The sequence below is a fragment of the Athene noctua genome, chromosome 6 (genome assembly GCF_965140245.1).
Source record: "Athene noctua chromosome 6, bAthNoc1.hap1.1, whole genome shotgun sequence".
In the NCBI taxonomy this organism is placed as follows: domain Eukaryota; kingdom Metazoa; phylum Chordata; class Aves; order Strigiformes; family Strigidae; genus Athene; species Athene noctua.
Window position 1 is genome coordinate 15,311,045 of NC_134042.1, and position 18,999 is coordinate 15,330,043.

Here is an 18,999-nt window from a genome sequence, read left to right on the forward strand (position 1 = left end):
AAAATTCTAAAGACGCGATTTTTTGGAAATCCCTCAGCATTTACAGAGGACAAACCCCAGGCAGCTGGGGTGTATCCTCCCTCATCCTCTCTCCGGTGCGTTGTCCGCAAGACCCCGCGGCCCCGGAGCGGTCCCTGCCCATTCGCCTCGACCGGGGACGACACCCGCTCGCGGCGGTCGCACCTGCCCGCCCGCCCGCTCCGGCCTCCAAGCCCCTCGGGCGAGCCGGGGCGGGGCGAGCCGGGCCGGGCCGGGCCACCCCTGGACGCGGCCGCGAGCGGTAACGGCAGGGACCGCACTCCCGCATGTCCTCGGAGTGGCGAACTCCCCCGTGCCCCCACTACCGCTACAGGAGCCAGTTAAAAAGCGGCGGCGGCGGCGCGACCGTTAAGAGCCGGGCCGGGAGGCGCGGGCTGCAGCTGAGGATCAGCTGCTGAGGGGAGCGGGGAGGAGCCAGCGGGATCAGGAAGCGGCGGAGTGTCTAACACCTCTCTGCCATGGCTGGCTAAAGAAAAATCATCATAACCATAACAAGGGGGGAAGCGGGGGAGGGGAGGCGGCGGCGGCGGGGGAAGGGGCGGTGGGGGAAGGAGCGGCGGGGAGCGGCGCAGGCGGCAGCATGAAGAGGAGAGGCGGCCGGGGGGGCAGCATGCGGTCGGTGGTGGGGTTCCTGTCCCAGCGGGGCTTGGAGGGGGACCCCCTGCTCACCCAGGACTTCCAGCGGAGACGCCTGCGGGGCTGCAGGAACCTCTACAAGAAGGACCTCCTGGGCCACTTCGGCTGTGTCAATGCCATTGAATTCTCCAACAATGGAGGCCAGTGGCTAGTCTCAGGTAAAGCGAACGCTCCCCGTCCCTCGCCCCCTCCCGCCACCCCCTCCTCAGAAAGCATCTTCCTCCTCCTCCTCCTCGGCCGCCTCCCCCGCGGCCCGGGGGGAGGGGAGCCGCCGCGGCGCTCAGAGTCGTTTCTCAAACCCACCGGTGCCCGGCAATAATGTTTCCTAAGTAGGGATCTAAAATGGTTGACAGGTTTTAAATTCTACTATTATTGGGGGGGGGAGGAAGCCATGGACAAAGTTTTTACGGGAGTGTTTCCAGGGCGCTGGGGGTGCCCCTTTATTTGATGGCTCGCGTGTTTTGCCCCTTAAAAGGGGATTTTATTATTTTAGGGGGGAAGGACGACGGAGGGTAAACAGCCCTGCGGTGTGCATTGTGGGCGCCGGGTGACATTTGTCACGCCGTGCCCCGGGCCGTCTCCCCAGGGGCCGGGCGGGGGTCAGCGGTCGCTGCCGGGGGGCGGGCGGCGGGCCGGCGTGTGGCCGGGGGGGCCGCAGTCCAGCTCGGTGTCGGGCGGGGAACCGGATCGGTTTAGTTGAGGAACTGGTCACTTTGGGACCACCACCCCCCCCCCCCATCTTCTTCTGGGGGAGGGGAGTAGGGTTTTGTTTTGTTCCTCCTCTTTACCTTGCAGGGCGCGTTTGAGGGGGGGCGGCTGTGTGTGTATTATTTTCGTGGTGATTTTTTGGGGGGTTCAAGTCCCCCCTGTGGCCTGCCCGGGGCTGAGGGAGCCACGGGGGTGGGGGGATGCTGTCAGGTAGGAGGGAGGCGAGGGCTTGACATCAGCTGCGACACCGAGGACGGGGGAGGGCCCCGCACCCCCTTCCCCCCAAGCCGGGGAGGGGCTGCGGGGCTCGGCGGCCGGCTGCCCGCCTCCCCCCACCCCAGCAGCGCTTGGCGCAGGTGCCTCTTCCTCCTTCCCCGCCTCCGGGCTCGGAGGGGCGGTGGGGGAAGGAGGCAACTTCAGGCCGGGGCCTGGCCGGGCGCTGCAGGCCGCGCTCTCCGCGGGCGGCTCGTAGCGACAGGCCGGGGAATCGAGGGCCTATCCCGGCCGCGACGGGGCGCGGCGCGGCGCCCCGAGGGCTCGGGCCTTGAGGGGCCGCGGCGCCCCTCTCCCGCCCAGCCGGGGGACCCCGCGCCCCGCTGCGAGGGGGCAGAGCGGTTCGGGGCGGCGGGGAGGGGGCTGCCAGCCCGGGAGGGGCTGCCCCTGTCGCGCCACCCCGGGGACGGGCAGGCCGCTGAGTGCCGTGTCCATTGCAGGCCGCGGGCGGGGGGCGTCGTGTCCCAGCCTCCCCACGCCCTCCGGGGATGCCGGCTGGGGGGAACCGATCCCCTTCCCCTGCCCTCCCTTGGGCTGGGGCTGCCGGCAGGTCCCTCCCTCGGGGCCGGGCCGCTGCGGGGATGGTCCCTTCCCAGTCGTGTGGGGCAGCGGCCCCCGGGGGAACTGCATTGCTCCTTGGCGTAAAGCCGTAGCAGCTTTGTTGAGAGTGGTTTCCCCGCTTGCAAGAGGGTAATGGCCTGGTTATCGGCCAAGGGGAGAAGGAGGGGCGAGAGGGTCTCGCTTCTGCCTGGCCACCCTCTGGTGGGCTGTAAATAGCGACAGGGGCTACTGAGAAAGGTGATGGGGGCATGGCTGAGCTTATTGCCCCTTGCCGGGGTGTCAGGGCAGAGGTGGGCTCTGTCACACAAAGGTATCAGTAATAACTCCAGAAATAACATGGGTATTCAATAAAAAGTTGTTATGGTTGTTCAATTGCCTTTAAGCAAGGGCAGAATAAAACCATCTTAAAAACACCTTAACCTGTGTGTTTGTAGGGAAAAATATATTTTGTCTTTCACAGGACCCTGCCCCTCACATATAACATCTGATGCTATGTAAGATAGAGGAAGCTGATACCCTAAGACCTTCCTAAATTTAACTTTCTTATCTGAAGAAACTTAAAAGTGTAAGTCCAGTGATTTCTGGAGTAAGTGTCCATGAAATATCTTAGTGTTAGTGTCAGGGATTCTTTTATCTATATGCACATGCAGCTTTTGAGATATGCATCCATTTATCTTGTGAATATGTGTATTTATACATGCACACATATGTATGTATACACGTGTGTGTGTTGGAAGGGAATTGCTGATTGATCTGTTTTAAAGTTCCCAGATGTGCTAGAGTTGGCAGAGTGATTAGTACTGGTCCTTCTCCAGCTATGCATTTCTACTTATAAAGTGCTACAGAGAGCTCAAGAGCACCTGTTGTTGCTTTTTTTTTATTTTCCATGATAAGTGATGGAAACACCATCAGTATTTTCTGTTCTTCTTGCTCAAGAAAGCCTCAGGAGACACTTCGAGTCTTGTCATATGGCATCATCTAATGCAGATACCTATATTGACATCCATTCTTCAGGTAGAAGCATAAAAAGCTGAGGGCTGGAAAGGACTTTTGGGAATTAATTCTGTCCAAACTGCCTGAGTCAAGGTAGGTGCAGTGAGAAAATAGAGGCAAATTCCCCATCAGGTGGACATCTGAAGAAGCGTAGGTAAAAAGAAGGCTTTCAAACTATGTCCAGTTTTCAGTGTCCTAACTCCTCATAAAGCTACAGAATGTTTAAAGGGGGTAAGCTTTTCCTCTGTAAGTAAAAGATAAATGGTACTAGAGTTCTAGCCTCCTAAATTTCACAAAATGAATAGGAAACAAGTAAAAAAACATTTTAAAAGGCGGGGGTGGGAAGAGGATGCTTAAGTTACATGTGTCAGCTATGCACACACTTGGGATAATTAAGAACAGGCTACCTTAAGTCTGACCTTGTATTGGTGCCCTGAGAAAATGAAGAGCTCTAATTATGGTAACTGTTTTTAATAAAGTTTTATGTTATCTGTGACCGTAAGATCTAGAATGCTTCATGTGACATAGCAGCAGCAGTCAGGTGCTTTGTTCTTTAGTCAAGAATAAGAAATTAAAAGGCAAAAAAATTATGGAGACTCTGTTAAATTTCATGCCATTATAAGCCCAGGCTTCACTGAAATTACACTCTAAACACTCCTTTTTTTTTTTTTTTTTTAAGGTCATACTTGATCTTGAATCTCAGAGAACTAGCAGAAGCAGGAAAAAGCAATGAGAAGGAGAGCTTAGATGAAAGATAAAGGAAGGGTATAAACTGCCACTAATCTGAAGTTTTCTAGAAGAGTTGCTTCAGGAGACTTCCAAATGCAGATAAAACCTTAGAATAGATGGCATGTGGGTCTCTCCTCCCTCAAAATAGTCAGTGTGCTGAGGTAAGGATGAGATGTTAGATGATTCCATCTGCGCTTATAGCAGCTACGAGAGTTAAGGGGGATATTGGAGTGTGTGAAAAGGGAGAGTGCAAGCAGTTTTTTCAGTTGTTCAGTCTTAAGTAATATGTATATTCTTAACCTAGAGGAGTCTGCTTCAGCTAATTAACTTGTTAACAACTTACACCTTGTTAGAGCTGTTTTAAGTACAGCTGATAGAGTTCATTTGTAGTGGCTATACTGATGGTATTTAAATGCTAGTCTGCATCCAAGTTAGTGCTTGTTCTCATCATCAGTATTGGCTGGAATGCTTTTATTGGGTATGTGTCCCACTTTTTTTTTATATATCTCCCAGAAGCAAGTCTGTAAGGCTAATGATTACTGTTTCAGTAAACATTTCAGACTGCTTAAACAGGGTTTATATTACAGTTCCAGATAGTTTTCCTGTTAGGATTTTGGAGAGAACATCAGTGTGGACAAGCCTCAGCAGGCCTTTTGAAAGCATGTTTGAAACTTTTTGCTATCTCAAATTCTTTAAATCTTCTATTGGAGTTTACACGTTTAATAGTAATTGATTTTGTTCCTAACCATGTTTTCAAGTTTAAAAATTGAGATCAGCAAGTTGGGTTGGGGGCCAGTCTGTAGGCTTTTACTGTACCTGTATGGAACTCAACAGAGAGGGGGAGAAGGAGAGACACTAATGTTTTGGGGCAGGTGTGCTAGAAGAAGGGACAGGCATAAGGACAAGAATTAATGAAAATTTTAAGAAACGAAAGGAGGTGATAGATACTCAGGAGAAGATGCAGTATGACAAGCAGAAAAGACCTCTCTGTGGAATGATACAGGGGAAGAGGAAAGCTTAACATATGAGAAATGTGTAAGTAGGCTGAAGTTAGTTAAAACCAGCTGCTGGATGGAGTTGAAAGATTTCATTGGACAAAATGTGTCTTTGCCACACTATATCTAGGTGGTGGTATTTTTCTGGTAACAGTTTGAGAAACACATGACTGTCCATGCATGGAAATGAAATTCACCATGCAATGATATGTAACTGACTTCTTCCCTCAGATATGCCAAGCATCTTTTGCAATTTAACTTCTTAAAAATCGTCTTTTCTCAGACTGTGTAATAGGCTTTCTTTTTCCCATCCTCAAGTTTGGTGAATATGTTTTTCTATTTGTTTATCTGACTGTCATTTTTCATGTCTGCTATCTCTTACAAACATGAGGATCTTTATCAGAACCTCCCACTTTTTTTTTTTCCCTACTTTAAACTGCACTTTCAAGATAACTTCTGGGAAGTACTGTAATCTGAGGTTTACTTAATCCATGCATACGTTTTTTTCTCTTGGTTTCTTTTCCCCTCAACAGATAATGCAAAAATTAATAGCTTTTCTATGATTGTAAATTTGTAGGGATACAAGAAAGTACTGGAAATTCATCTGTTACTTGGTTGCCATGTAAATCTGAAGGAGCATAAGCCTAAAACAGGGGAATGAGGTCACTCTAGCAAAGGTAGTGGAATAGTACTTCTGTATATCAAGTATGTTTTAAAGAAGGACAGTCTTGACCTTAGTCTCTTTGTATCAAGCAGATTTCTATGTGAGAAGGGATCTTAGGTAAAGTTACTACACAATGTTTTCATTAATGTCTGAGAAATTACAAAATTTAAAGGTGATATCAGCAATAATTTCAGAGGATAGGTGTTGAATTTAAAGTTAATTAAGAGACATTACCTGGAAAAAAAAGTAATGTAGTTTGATAGGGACAAGTACAGACTACAGCACATGAATAAAACCCATCAACTCTACAAATACACTATAGAGACTCTAGACCATAGTCATGTAGAAGAGAATCCAAATGTGACAGTAGATCACAACATAAATATGATCAGACATGATAAAGCATGTGAAGTAATTCTGCTTTATTTGGTGCTGTTGGGGCCTCACATGGAGCACTGTGCTCAATTTTGGGCACTGTACTCTGAGAAAGATGTGGCCAAACTAGAGGAAGTTCAGAAGAGGGTATGAAGAATGATCAGAGGTCTAGAAAAATGAAAGGCTGAGAGAAAGGGGTCCATTTAGTCTACAGAAAGAAAAGCTGAGTAGAGATGCAAGTCTTTAAGCTGTATACAAGTGTTTATTACATAAAGTTGTAAACTCTTCTTTGTCCACTGGCAGTAGGACAAAGAAAAATGGTTTAAATTGTAGGAAGAAAGATTATAGGATGCTGTTTGATCTTACACTTCCCCTTCATCCTGTAGTTCATTCACTTATTTTTCTCTGGTTTGTTTGTAATGTGTCACTTTTATAGTTTAAGGTCATAAACTGGTATGATGGAAGAAGGGTGTAGGAATAGGGAGGGAGAAGTTGTTTGTCTGAGAGTTGATTTGCTGTCAGGTCAACTTCTTTAACCTATTTGCCCTCTGGCTGCATCACCACTGAATTCAGTGGGAGGAAAAAGGGGGAGTGGGATTATATGTAATGTCAAACTGCACCCTCGGGCTAGATATTAGGATAATCTGCCTAATGGCAAGGATAATGAAGTGCTGAAAAAGGCTGCCTAAGGAGGGTATGAAATTTACTTCAGTGGTGTTTTTTTAAGAACAAACTGGACACACACCTACTGAGAATAATTCTTACACAGTCATGGCCAGGGTCAACTAAGTGATCAACTTGAAATACCATCCAATCCCACTTTCTGTGAGTCATGCAACTTCTTGAGTAGATACAAGCAATAAGATTAATCTTTTATGTTATGATTTTGAAGTGTTGCCCACTTGCTGTGTATGTTCTTCAGTGACTGGACCTGGTATGTGCCAGACAGAGGAGTAGCAGTCTTGAGCTTTGTCCACAATCAGCAACATTAATGCACATTAAAATTGCAGGTTTTAAGTCCTGACTGACATGATTTTGAAGTGTTTCTGTTAGCACACAAAAGCTCAAGTGTGTTTCATAAGCTATGTAGATTTGCTTTTGGCAAGGGTACGTATTGGCCTCCTTTGAACCATTCTAGGACTAATAACAGTCCTGGACTACAGGTTGACCACTGTTACTGTGAGGTAGACTCTTCTTCCAAATCTAATTGTGTATAAATTTAGTGATTACCCATTTAGAAGGTTACTGGATCAGGAAGCTTTTTTGGGGAAGAACTTGTCCCCCGGGGCTCAGTGTTGGGGCCACTCCTGTTTAACATCTTTATTGATGATCTAGACGAGGGGATCGAGTGCACCCTCAGTCAGTTTGCAGATGACACCCAGTTGGGTGGGAGTGTTGATGTGCTCGAGGGTAGGGAGGCTCTGCAGAGAGACCTGGACAGGCTGGAGCCATGGGCTGAGGCCAGCTGGAGGAGTTTCAATAAGGCCAAATGCCGGGGGCTGCCCTTGGGCCACAACAACCCTCAGCAGTGCTACAGGCTTGGGGAGGAGTGGCTGGAGAGCTGCCAGTCAGAGGGGGACCTGGGGGTGTTGACTGACAGCCGGCTGAACAGGAGCCAGCAGTGTGCCCAGGGGGCCAAGAAGGCCAATGGCATCCTGGCTTGTGTCAGCAATAGCGTGGCCAGCAGGGACAGGGAAGGGATCTCACCCCTGTACTCGGCACTGGTGAGGCCGCCCCTCGATTCCTGTGTTCAGTTTTGGGCCCCTCACTATAAAAAGGACATTGAATGACTCGAGCGTGTCCAGAGAAGGGCAACGAAGCTGGTGAAGGCTCTGGAGCACAGGTCGTGCGAGGAGCGGCTGAGGGAACTGGGGGGGTTTAGTCTGGAGAAGAGGAGGCTGAGGGGAGACCTCATCGCCCTCTACAGCTCCCTGAAAGGAGGTTGCAGAGAGCTGGGGATGAGTCTCTTTAACCAAGTAATAAGCGATAGGACAAGAGGGAATGGCCTCAAGTTGCACCAGGGAAGGTTTAGCCTAGATATTAGGAAGCATTTCTTTACAGAACGGGTTGTTGGGTGTTGGAATGGGCTGTCCAGGGAGGTGGTGGAGTCCCCATCCCTGGAGGTGTTTAAGAGTCGGGTCGACACAGCGCTGAGGGATGTGGTGGAGTTGAGAACTGTCAGTGTTAGGTTAAGGGTTGGACTAGGTGATCTTCAAGGTCTTTTCCAACCTTGATGATTCTGTGAAAAGCAGAGCAAAGCTAGAATGTTTTGGTTTAGGAACTGTGGAGGCAGTGAAGTGATTGTACTGAAATATATGCCATGCTGAGTCATTTAGGACCTATTCAGTTATCTAGAATAGACATATTCTACCTATAATGTTTGTCTCTGCTACTTTTAAAAAAAAAAAAAAGCTAAAAACCACCAACACCTGCCCCGCACAAACAAAAATCCCAGCCAAAGCAAAACAAAAGAAAGAACTTCTTTTGTGGGAGCCCTTTCAGTCTACCCCATCGTCTCCAATCTTGGGATACCCAGCATGCACAAACCATTCTGAAGCAGACAAAACACAAAGAAAATGCACTTCTAATTCTTTTGGGGAGTCCACTTTGGGTGCACAGGAGCTAGAAGATTGTCAGGGGTGAACACAAAGTGTTTGTCTACTTGAGAATCTATTTCAGAATAGCTCCCAAGATTTGAAATGCAAGCTTTCTTTCTAGGTATGTTCTGTTATGTGTCTTCTGGGTAGAATTCATTAATCCTGCACGTGTCTCTCATCAACATTAGTCAGAAGGCCCAAACCATTAACAAAGTATTCCAGGGACTTCAGGGCAGGGAAGAAATATGTGTTTATGTGGTTTTTTGTTAATGTGTGCTTTAAAAAAAAATATTGCTCTTCTCTACATCAAGAGTAATAGGGGAAGATGATAAGATTTCCAGCCTCTCTGACCACAAATACTTCTTCGGTCTGACTTCTCTTCCCATCTCACTTTGATTTTGAATGTAGAAGCAGGTTTGACCCATAATGAACACTGAAGTACTTGACTAATTAAATCTTTTAAAATGTGGTTCCTTTCTGAAAAGTAACTGTAGAATGTCATTGTGTGATTTTTAGCTGGTTCACACAAACTTTTGCTTTTCAAATTGTCAGTCATGCAATCCTAAACAGAATCAGCAAAGTAAGATGGAAGTGAAGCTATTTCCGTTTTGTAGATGCCAAACTTACTACTTCTGACACCATGAACTGAAAAATTACAAATTCAAGCCTTTATGTCGGGCTTCAACTTCTAGAAAATCTACATGTGGAGCCTTGGTGGCTAAGGTATCTTCATATGAGGCCACATATCCAGGTTTCCCAAACGTGTAGTAAACTTGTTGCTGGTATATGCTCTGTGTCATGTCAAGAACGTACCCTCGCCATACAGTTACTCTCTTTTGGGGAGCATTGTAGAGTTACCACAAGTTTGTGCAGTGGGTCTAGTGGTTTTTGAAGTGTGTTGAGTGGCTTCTGCTTCACATGTACATGCACAATAAATCTGCCATAAATTGTAGGCATCTTAATTAATCTCCATTCCCTGATCAGCTGTACAGAACGGGTGCTGTAGGCCTGGAGTTTCCTATAATCCTCAGACTTGTAACTTATGTTGTGTAATGTGCATGTAGTTTGCATCCGATGAATCATGGTTCCTTTCTACAGAACATAAGAGCTTTATATAATCACATTTTATTTGCTGTCTCCCTGTGTATCTGTCCATACATGAGTCCCTCCTTTCTTCCCACTTGTTCTAAGAGTCAGCTGTTGGATTGCAGTTGCTGGTTGGCCCCCCTTCTGGTTTCAGTCACATAAGACCTGCTTTTTCTTGGGTATATTTGCCTGGGACTTAACACTTTTTATTCTTTCGTATGAGGATGTAGAAGCCACTAAAAGTCTTTTTCTGCCACAAATCCTCCTTTGACTGGACACATTGGTAAGGCTTTTTCTTTCTGTTGGAACTGGACTTAAGTCAGAAGCATTTCTGGAATAACTAAATTTGAAGGTAGAAGGGAACACACTTCCAACCCAGTTACCATTATAATTTTATTGAAATTTTCTGTCTCTGTGGGGTATGAGAGGAATAAAGCTGAGGCATGAAACAGGGGTGTAGAAGTTTCCAAAGACAAGTATGTGCAAGACAATACATAGATGGAGAAGGGACAGGAGAACTCCTAAACTGTGGAACATGTGCCACCACAAAGGCAAACTTAGTTCTCAGACCACTGTAGAATTGGATACTCAATAATAGGGCCCTTTGTACCAAAGTCTCATGGAGATCTAGGTGTCTGGGAAGAGAGACACATTTGGATTCAGTAGAAAGAGTTGTTTCTAAACTGGAGGCAAAGGAAACAAGCACTTAAAATATGGGAGCTTATAAAAAAGAAGGCAGTGGCAACTTTTAACACTGTCAAAGACTTTCCTGCACAGGTTGCAATTTATCCTGCTCCTACCATACTGTAATACGGTAATGTTTATTGTCTTTGAATATCTTCATTTTTTTGTTTGTACCTGGACAAGGTGGGTGGTGGAAATGAATATGAGTTTGCTGTTTAAGTGAGTCACCTATGTGGCTGTGCTAGCAGGTAGGAAGATGTGTAGACTTAACAGCAGTGGTTTTGCAAATTGGTTTGCTATGGTAACAATTAACAACAGTATATTACTATGTTTTGCCATGAAATGTCTTCTAGAGAAGTCTTGAAAGACAGTAAATGTAGTCTGACAGCAGCAATGTCGGTGTTCACCAACCTTAAATGTTGCTTAAAATGTTTGTCTGCTTAAAATGTTTGTCAGGTAGTGATAACTTTAAGACCTGGCTGTTGGCAGCTTTGGAAAGTATCCACTTTAAGCCTGACAATCACTTCTTGTTTTCAGTGCAATTAACGTGGTCATATGTTTCAGCAGTCATGTACTTCTGTGTCTCCTTATTGCTAGCTCATCTGCTATCACTAGGGTGCAAATACTGCTTTCTCTCCTATTTCTAGACAAAAGGGAATCTAAGCTCCCATTAGTTTAGTTGACCTTAAGTTACTGTGAGTTTTTCTGGACGTGTCACATTTGACTCTTATTCCCAGTAGTTATCAAATGCATCACAAATATTTTTATCGTGTATTCTTGTTCGCTCTATAAAGTACAAAATCAGGAGGAGGAATACACAATTTCATGGAGCATGGGTAAGCATAACTTGCAGCTGTACTGTCTATCAAAGTGATTGTCATAAAATCTGTTAGGAGACTTAAAGACTGAGAGACTGTTAACTTAAAGGATGTTTGACATAACTCAGTTCCGTGGGAAAACTTCTTAATAGCATCATATGATGTGAAAAGTTTTAAGAAATCTGATTAACAGTAGTCATGAATTCTCTTTATGCATTTACCTCTTCTTGAAGTAAACCACAGACCAATTAATTTCAGTTTCCTTTTGTCTCTGTTTCATGCCTTTTTCCTTCTGGATAGCAGCTCAGAAGGCACCGAGTTTATGCTTTTGATTGTGCAAAGAAGCTGTAAAATGTTTCAAGTGAAATCAGCATGTGGCACTTCTGTTTTGTGATGCCATTCTCTTTCATTTGTTATTAAAGACAGATACCAAAAATATTTTGAGTCTGACTTGAAGAAGCTTTATTCAGATTTTTGCAGGCATCTAAAATTGATGTTAAGAGTGCTGACCAATGCAATAGTATCTTGATTTTTCTTCTCTTCAGAACAAACAATAGTTTAATGCAATTGAAGCATGAACAGAGTCTAATATTTATTTTATATCTGACAGTTTACCAGACAGAGGTGATGGTGCTTAAATATATTTATATATAGATCTCTGAACTGAGACCTGCACCTAGGCAAGAAGTACAGCAAGCTGTAAAGCAAGAGAGTTTGAACGTCTTTTTCCCCAGTTATTCTTTTTCAGGAGTTCACCTCAGAAATGTCTGTGTTAATCTTTATAGATCTAGAAGCATGACATAACTGTGCATGCTGAAGACTTCTGAATGCTTCTGTCAAATTTTTTTATGGCCACATCTCAGTCCTGTAGCCAATCTATGCTATGAAGGATTTGCAGAGACTGCTAGAAGGAGATACAGTTGTCGGTGAAAGGGGAAGAAAAGTTCCTGTTTTATGAATAACATAAGTGATGCTGGCAACAAGGAGTTGGTGTAGAAGCATTTTGCCAACATGCATATGTTAATTTGGCATGTAATTCATCTACAGCTTGCCACAGAATTTCACATGCCAGTAAAATTCTGAGTGTCCAGGTTGCTATAGGTTGTCACTGTGTATTGGCAGAATGGCAACTGTTTAATCCAGACTTTTCCTGCTGATTCCTCTGTTTTCATTAATATTAGTTGAATACCTGACAACATGGCATCTTAATGTAAATGTGTGTCTATATATCTAAACCCTTGCGAAGCATAAATTTTTTAATGCAAATTGGGATTTCAGCAAAGCCTTTTACATGAATAACTGCAGAGTTAAATAACTTGTCTGTTATCAATTTACACGTGGCTCAGGCAGTAATGCGCATTTCCTTTCTTTCTTCTAGGAGGGGATGACCGCAGGGTCTTACTTTGGCGTATGGAAGAAGCCATCCACTCAAGAGTCAAACCAGTTCAGCTGAAAGGGGAGCATCACTCCAATATCTTCTGCCTAGCTTTCAACAGCGGTAATACAAAAGTGTTCTCTGGAGGTAAGGAAGGAAGAGCACCCTGATTTCACAGGAGTTTCCATTGTGAATGCCTTGGAGTAGAAGCCATGAGCGAGATCCTGCCCCACATGAAAGGTCTTTTGCATAGTCTCCTAAGGATCTGGAAGGTGTCCTCCATCAGCAGCTGAAGGTTCTTTTGGGAACAGGGAATACTTCAGCTAGCACACTTTCAATTTGGTCATGCTTCTCCTCTTCTCAGACCCTGGTGTAAGCGCATTGTATGTTGAGCCATCATGAGAATCCTGGGTCCAGTCTGCCCCTACTTGTGCTACAGGCTGTGCAAGATGACCTTTGTTACTCCCTCTTAGCTGTGCTGAGAGCAGACTCTGCATCCTCTCTGGCACTCAGGCCTGACACCTGAAAAATCTCTGCTGCTACTATCTGATTTTAATGCACCCTTAGATGGCTTATGAAGGGCTATTGCCATCTATTGGTGGATCACGTTTTCTCAGACCTCATTTCAGTCCTCGCTCGATAAGTGTCTGCCTTTTAGAACTGTTGGCACATTGGGCTTTAATTGGCCTTGATGATATTCACTTTTTAACAGCAAGTTTAATTCAGTCTTAAAACTAATATAAGGAAAGTGAACATGTTCTGGGGTAATAATCCCTAGAATTCAAGTTCATATCACCATTTGATTTTTGAAGTATTGAGGTAGGGAGAAAAATAGAATTAAGAAGAAAAAGGTACAAGACTGTCAGAATGCAGTGTGTCATTTTCTGTTGTGCTTCATTTTCTCTATCTGACATGATAATAGAATAGACAGGAATTTGTATCTTTCATCAATATATCCATTAACATACAGATAGACTTATTTTAGGATATTATGAGACTAATTGGTCAGAGCCCTTCGTTACTTTTTTGAACCAAGATCTGTGAACTGTGAATCAATGCTGTAAGTTGATTCTAGGCACATGTGAATGGTGGAGGTTTCCAGTTCTTCAACACTGTGTTAAAACATATGTTATAGCATCCCTTGGAAAAAAAAGGCATGACGAAGTTTAAGATGGTGTCAAATTTTAAGGATTAGATGATTCAGATATACTTCTTAGGTGGAGAAAACTTCAAAGATGTCAAATAGTGGTGTCTGTCTTCTGATTCTGGGGACTGCTGTTTGTTTTATGAGAGAGCAGTCCACACTGTATTCAAATGAATGTCTCTGCATGAGTGATTCCAATGAAATTTTGGGCTGGAGTCTGTTTTACTTGAGTTTGAATTCAGACAAATGGAACCTTACATAAATACTCAAGTAATGAACTGTGCTGCATCAGCTGTAATGGTATTTTCTCATTTCCAGCTCAAACTTCTGTCCATTGGGCCGTCCTGTCAGAGGCTACTGTTTTCACAGGAAGGGCAGCAGAGTGGTTTGACTGAACCTTGCCACTGCAGTTAACACCCACAGTTAAAGATTTACATCATTGATTGTGGTGGATTTTTGCTAAAATGCCAGGTTAGATGAGCTGTGACAGCTGATGCACAGATAAACTGGCCGTTCTTATCTCTTTTTCCTCCTCCAGTTTGCATAAACAAACTGTACCTTTGCCAGGAATTATTTCCTTTGGAGGAGTCAGGAACTCTTTGAGCTGCTCCACCAAGATTCACAGAGCTCATCTGCAAGGGCTGTGAGTCTGACTCTTGGATCCCTTGTAAAGAGTCATTTTGCTGCATGGCCTAGATGTACCATCTGTTTTATCTCTGTCAGTGAAATGGGGCTAACTATATTTATTCACTCAACAATGTTCTGGGAGATTCTTAAAAGGTCTGAAAGAAGTGTAGGTCCTAAGATCTATTGATCATCATCTCCCCCAGTTCTGAGTTCTATTCAAATCATGGAGGTTGGAATACTTCAAAAAAAACCCTGAAAATTTAGAGTATGGAAACCAGCAAAAGGTACACAGAACTCCCAATTCATTCTGTAAATAAAGCTGCCAATGACTAATGACTTAGAATCTGATGACCTTTCCTTAAAGCAGCTCTTGATAGCAGAGGAGAAAGGATTTTTGACTTCAATATAAATTGAATTGCATCCAAGGAATTTCAAAGCTCTTTGCTTTGAAGGAGCGCATGTGTAGTGTGCACTGCATGTAGCTGTTACAAAAATGGAAGGCAGGAACTGAGTGGACAGTGTTTTGCATGTAATCTCTGGAGAAAAAACTGTCTCAAGATACCAAAGAAGTTCTCATCCCTGAAGAATATTATTGCCCTTCTCTGTCCACACACACTGAGAGTAGAGCAGCATTTGAAATGAAAGAACCCCTCTTAGTAAACTGCATGGAATTTTTTTTTTTGCATTTAATGTTTGGTATATGAAAAGCTGAAATAAACCTACAGGAACCGAATTTGTTTCTGTAGAGGCCTTATGTGACAGATAGAGGGTTTAGGCCACCTTAACTCTGCTCCTCTCTCTGTGTGCTCTGCAATATTTCATCCTCACAGGTGCAACTGAAGGGAATGGCAGATACTTCTTGCCTTTCTGATCATTGTAACTGCAGTTATCAAAACAAGTGAGGTTATAAATTTGAGTTGTGTGTACAATTACAACCCAGTTATTCTTAATGAAGAACGAACTCTGTGTGAAAGTAAAACAATGTAAGTGGGAACCCTATTGGGCTGAACAGCAGTGACATTTTCTGCAGGGATGAATCCTTACCAGAAGTAACTGAGCAGTTTAGTTAGATTTTTGTCACCGCCTTCTCCTCCCACACACAAAACAGAGGGAAGCAGTGGTTATTCCTCACCCCTCGTTCTTTCCCATTTTGCAGCTTGTGGAAGGGAAGGTTGATCCCGTGATGACTGGAGGGCTGAAGCCAGGCATCTAGAATGATTCTTGTGTTCATACTGTACAGAGAGTGAGAAGCAGGAGTGTCTGCTGGAGGAAATTTCCTCACTGGAGAAACTAGGCTACATTTTTCACTGGTGAAATACACAGGCACTGGAATAGCTTTACTACATATAAACCTTGCCTGTAATATAATGGGCAGTTTCCATTGCAATTAATGATCAAAGGACACGTGTATAAGTGACTTGTTTATTGTACCATGGAAAAGGTGAGCTACTGCGGTTGTCTAAGGCTGGCATGATTTAGCTAGGAGCCTGTGCAAAGAGCAAGTGGATGTAGAAAAATCTCGCACCTCATTAGTCAAAGAGAAACTTTCTCATATTTCTTCTGTTGGGACAGAATTGAAATGTGTATGGGATAAATGAAAATTGAGTCAGCTGAACGCTTAAGAATCATAACGTGAAATCTTGCCCCTTCTGAACCCCTGTCTTTGTACATTAGGAAAGCTTCACAACTTGGTATCACAACTACAAAGACATACTGAGCATAAAAATATGACTTTGTGGGCTTTCTGAGTTTTTTTCTCTTGAATTAAATATAAATGTGTGTCTCCTTAAATATTTCTAAAGAGGAGGTGCCCAGTTAGATAAATTAATATTCAGTACAGAGACTGAAAAAATACTCAGTTGCTGTAGCTTGAAAAACACTGCATGAACCAGTGGAATTACTTTGTAGCTGTGACCCTCTTAGTCTGCATGCACGTGGTTAGTTTCCATTGTATTCAGTGGATGTGATCAAAGAAAAGTGACATGATTGTCTGATCACTTGGTTTGTTTTTTGTCAATACAAAAGAAATTACACTGGCTGTCATGTTTGTGCCTTCTCAAGGGTTGCAAAACCCTGAACACTGATGGTGTGAACTGGTAGAATTTGAGCTCATCAGAGTGCTATGCATTTTGCTTATGGCATCTCTTTTCACCTTCCATTATCATTTTATGGAGCATCCTCTGAGCAGGAAGAAGGGTGTATTCACATGATTTAAAGGTATTCTGGTGCTTCATATAATATTCTTCTCTTTACTACAGATATCCCAAAACTCAAGCTCAAACTGAACAAAGAACGATCAGTAACACAGTTAAGTGGAGTTATTTGTTGAGCAGTAGCAGATGAAATGGATTGGTGCATTTGATCATGACTGGAAATGTCACGTGGAGCCTTTCACATAACTGAACAGAGGGCTGACCATTTGGCAACTGAACTTGTCTTCTCTCTGCTTCAGTTTTGGATAGAATATTAAAAAAATTTTTTTTTTCCACTATAATGCTTTTTAATCACTGGAACATGATATTAAATGTTTATATTTCTCTTTACAGGCAATGATGAGCAAGTTATACTCCATGACGTTGAAAGGTAAATACACAGTTTGTGTTTCCACTGCTTTAAGAGCTCCCTTAATGTCAACTACGCTAGAAGCAATTTTTGTTTTAAATTACTGGTCTGAGAGAAGAGCACAGTGTTTTAATCCTGAAACATGTTTTTTATTTATCTAAATTCATATCCAGAATGAAGTATTCCCCACCATCCCATTTTTTTTTCAGCACTGCATCACTTTGACCTTGGGAAAGAGAATGGTTATTAAATACATATGCTCTCCTGCAGGCAGCATAGTAGGTTCTGAGTAGATTCAGAGCCAGATTATTCTGGCACAAATACAAGTATTGTGGCACATACGGGCTTTTTGGTTTGTTTTTCAAAACACTCACCTGACTTGTATTTAAGAAGGCTAGTGCTTGGCCTACCTAACTACCTTTTAAAACTTTGGATGCAGCTGCCTAATTCTCCTCACTCATGTGAAGCATATTTATTTTGATACTTTTGACCAAAACTGCAAAACAGTTGGGAATTAGGCTTTGTTTTGCTACATCAAGATTATGCTGTTAGTCAAAATATAAATAATACCATAGTGATAATATATTAGATTGGAGTTCTCAAGATACCATGTCATTTGAGTTTACTGCTTTTCAAGCAAAAAAACTGTGAAGTTAAAATTTTGGTCTGTACTAGTAACTTCTACAGAGTTAAGCAATAACCTTTTAAATAACATGAACTCAAGAAAATCAAGTATAAAGAAAAAGCAGGAAGAGATATACGTAAGAACAGAGAGATATAAAACCTTAAATCTTTTTGAGTTGTCTGAATCCTGGTTAACATAATTTGGACATACTCCTTGCTAGGTTTGTCCAAAGCCTTTTTCATTGAACTGATCAGTGTACATCTGCCTTCCATCATACCTTATGTTTACTTCTTGTATAAGTCTTATACGAGAGCTGGGAATAAGTAACTTTTTCTTACAATTCTTTCTCAGGAATATTATGTTGTTTGGTGTTTGGGCTTTTTTGTTTTGACTTTACTTTCTGGGTTTTGGGGGGGGGGTGTGTTTTGTGCATTTTTGTTTGGTTTGGGGAGGGGGTTTTTTGTTTGGTGTTTTGGTCTTGTTGATTTACTTTTTTTAATTAAATGTGTAAATGTCAAAATTTTAAATGCTGGTGTTTATTGTCTTCTGAAATCTTTGTCCTTGACAGTTCTCTGTATAACATGTTTTTTCCTGTTGTCTTGCTTAGATGCTTTAAGAAGTATTTTTGATATGTCTGTATTTTTAATGTGCTTTTGTTATCAGAGGTTTTTTTAAGTATGCTAAGTCCAGTTGTAATACATACAGAATTCATTCCTATAAGGCTATTTGTGTGAACTTCTGAGAGAAACTTTGATAGTTGGACACACTGAATTCTGATTGGTTTCTGTAGAAAGTTACTGTCACCTTGAAAGATGACATTTGGTGTATCAACTGCTTTATCATATTTTTAATGGCTTTTTCTGTTACTCATTTTTTGGCCTTTCCGTCACTAAGAACACAAAGAACATCAATTGCCATGTGAACGAAACACTGATTTTACATGGAATCTCTTTGGTGGAGTTTCCATGAGATATAGGGGTTATATACAAAGTGTGTTCTCAAAAGAAATAAAGGGCTTTTGCCAAAAAAAACAACCCCAGAATCTTCTGTCTTAATGTTTTAGCTTTTGGCTCTCTATGCCACTGTTTCCTCCTTTTAAAATGATCTGAAAAGTTAGGAAAAGAATAAAGAAGGGAATTTTTTATAGCTGTGAAATGGCTAGAACTAGGTGCTTTCAGGGGACTTATTTTGTTCTTTTTTGCTGCTTTTTCTACATGGATAAAATATAGGTCTGGTCTATCCTGGAGAACCAAGAAAACATACTAAACAAGCCAGCTGGAAAGTTGCTCTTTTGTGAGCTTCAACTGAACTTTTGGACAAAACAGAAGCCCGTATTAAAGAATGAACTTCTGTCTTGTTTCCTTTTTACATTAAGTAGCAAAAATTTAGTCCACCCATCCCAAGACCTCTCTCCTTTTCCCATTAGCTCCTCTCAAGCTTAATCTAATACAGCATGATTTCCATAATATCTTGCAGTGTCTGAAGTTTTAAATGTGTGTTTGGGCCTG

General features: G+C 43.0%; 1 protein-coding gene across 3 annotated transcripts in view; it reads left to right on the forward strand.

Annotated features, from left to right (window-relative positions):
* The first annotated feature begins 604 nt into the window (after positions 1-604).
* DCAF5 (DDB1 and CUL4 associated factor 5) overlaps positions 605-18,999 on the forward strand; it is a 74,091-nt gene continuing 55,696 nt past the window's right edge. For 2 of the 3 annotated variants that reach the window (XM_074909706.1, XM_074909707.1), the window contains exons 1-3: positions 605-833; positions 12,537-12,680; positions 16,851-16,887. In XM_074909706.1, coding sequence (XP_074765807.1) covers positions 620-833; positions 12,537-12,680; positions 16,851-16,887 — 395 coding nt within the window. In that variant the 5' untranslated portion in view covers positions 605-619. Of the gene's footprint in view, positions 834-985; positions 1,005-12,536; positions 12,681-16,850; positions 16,888-18,999 lie in introns of those variants that run through there. The other variant, XM_074909708.1, reaches the window with a different exon arrangement.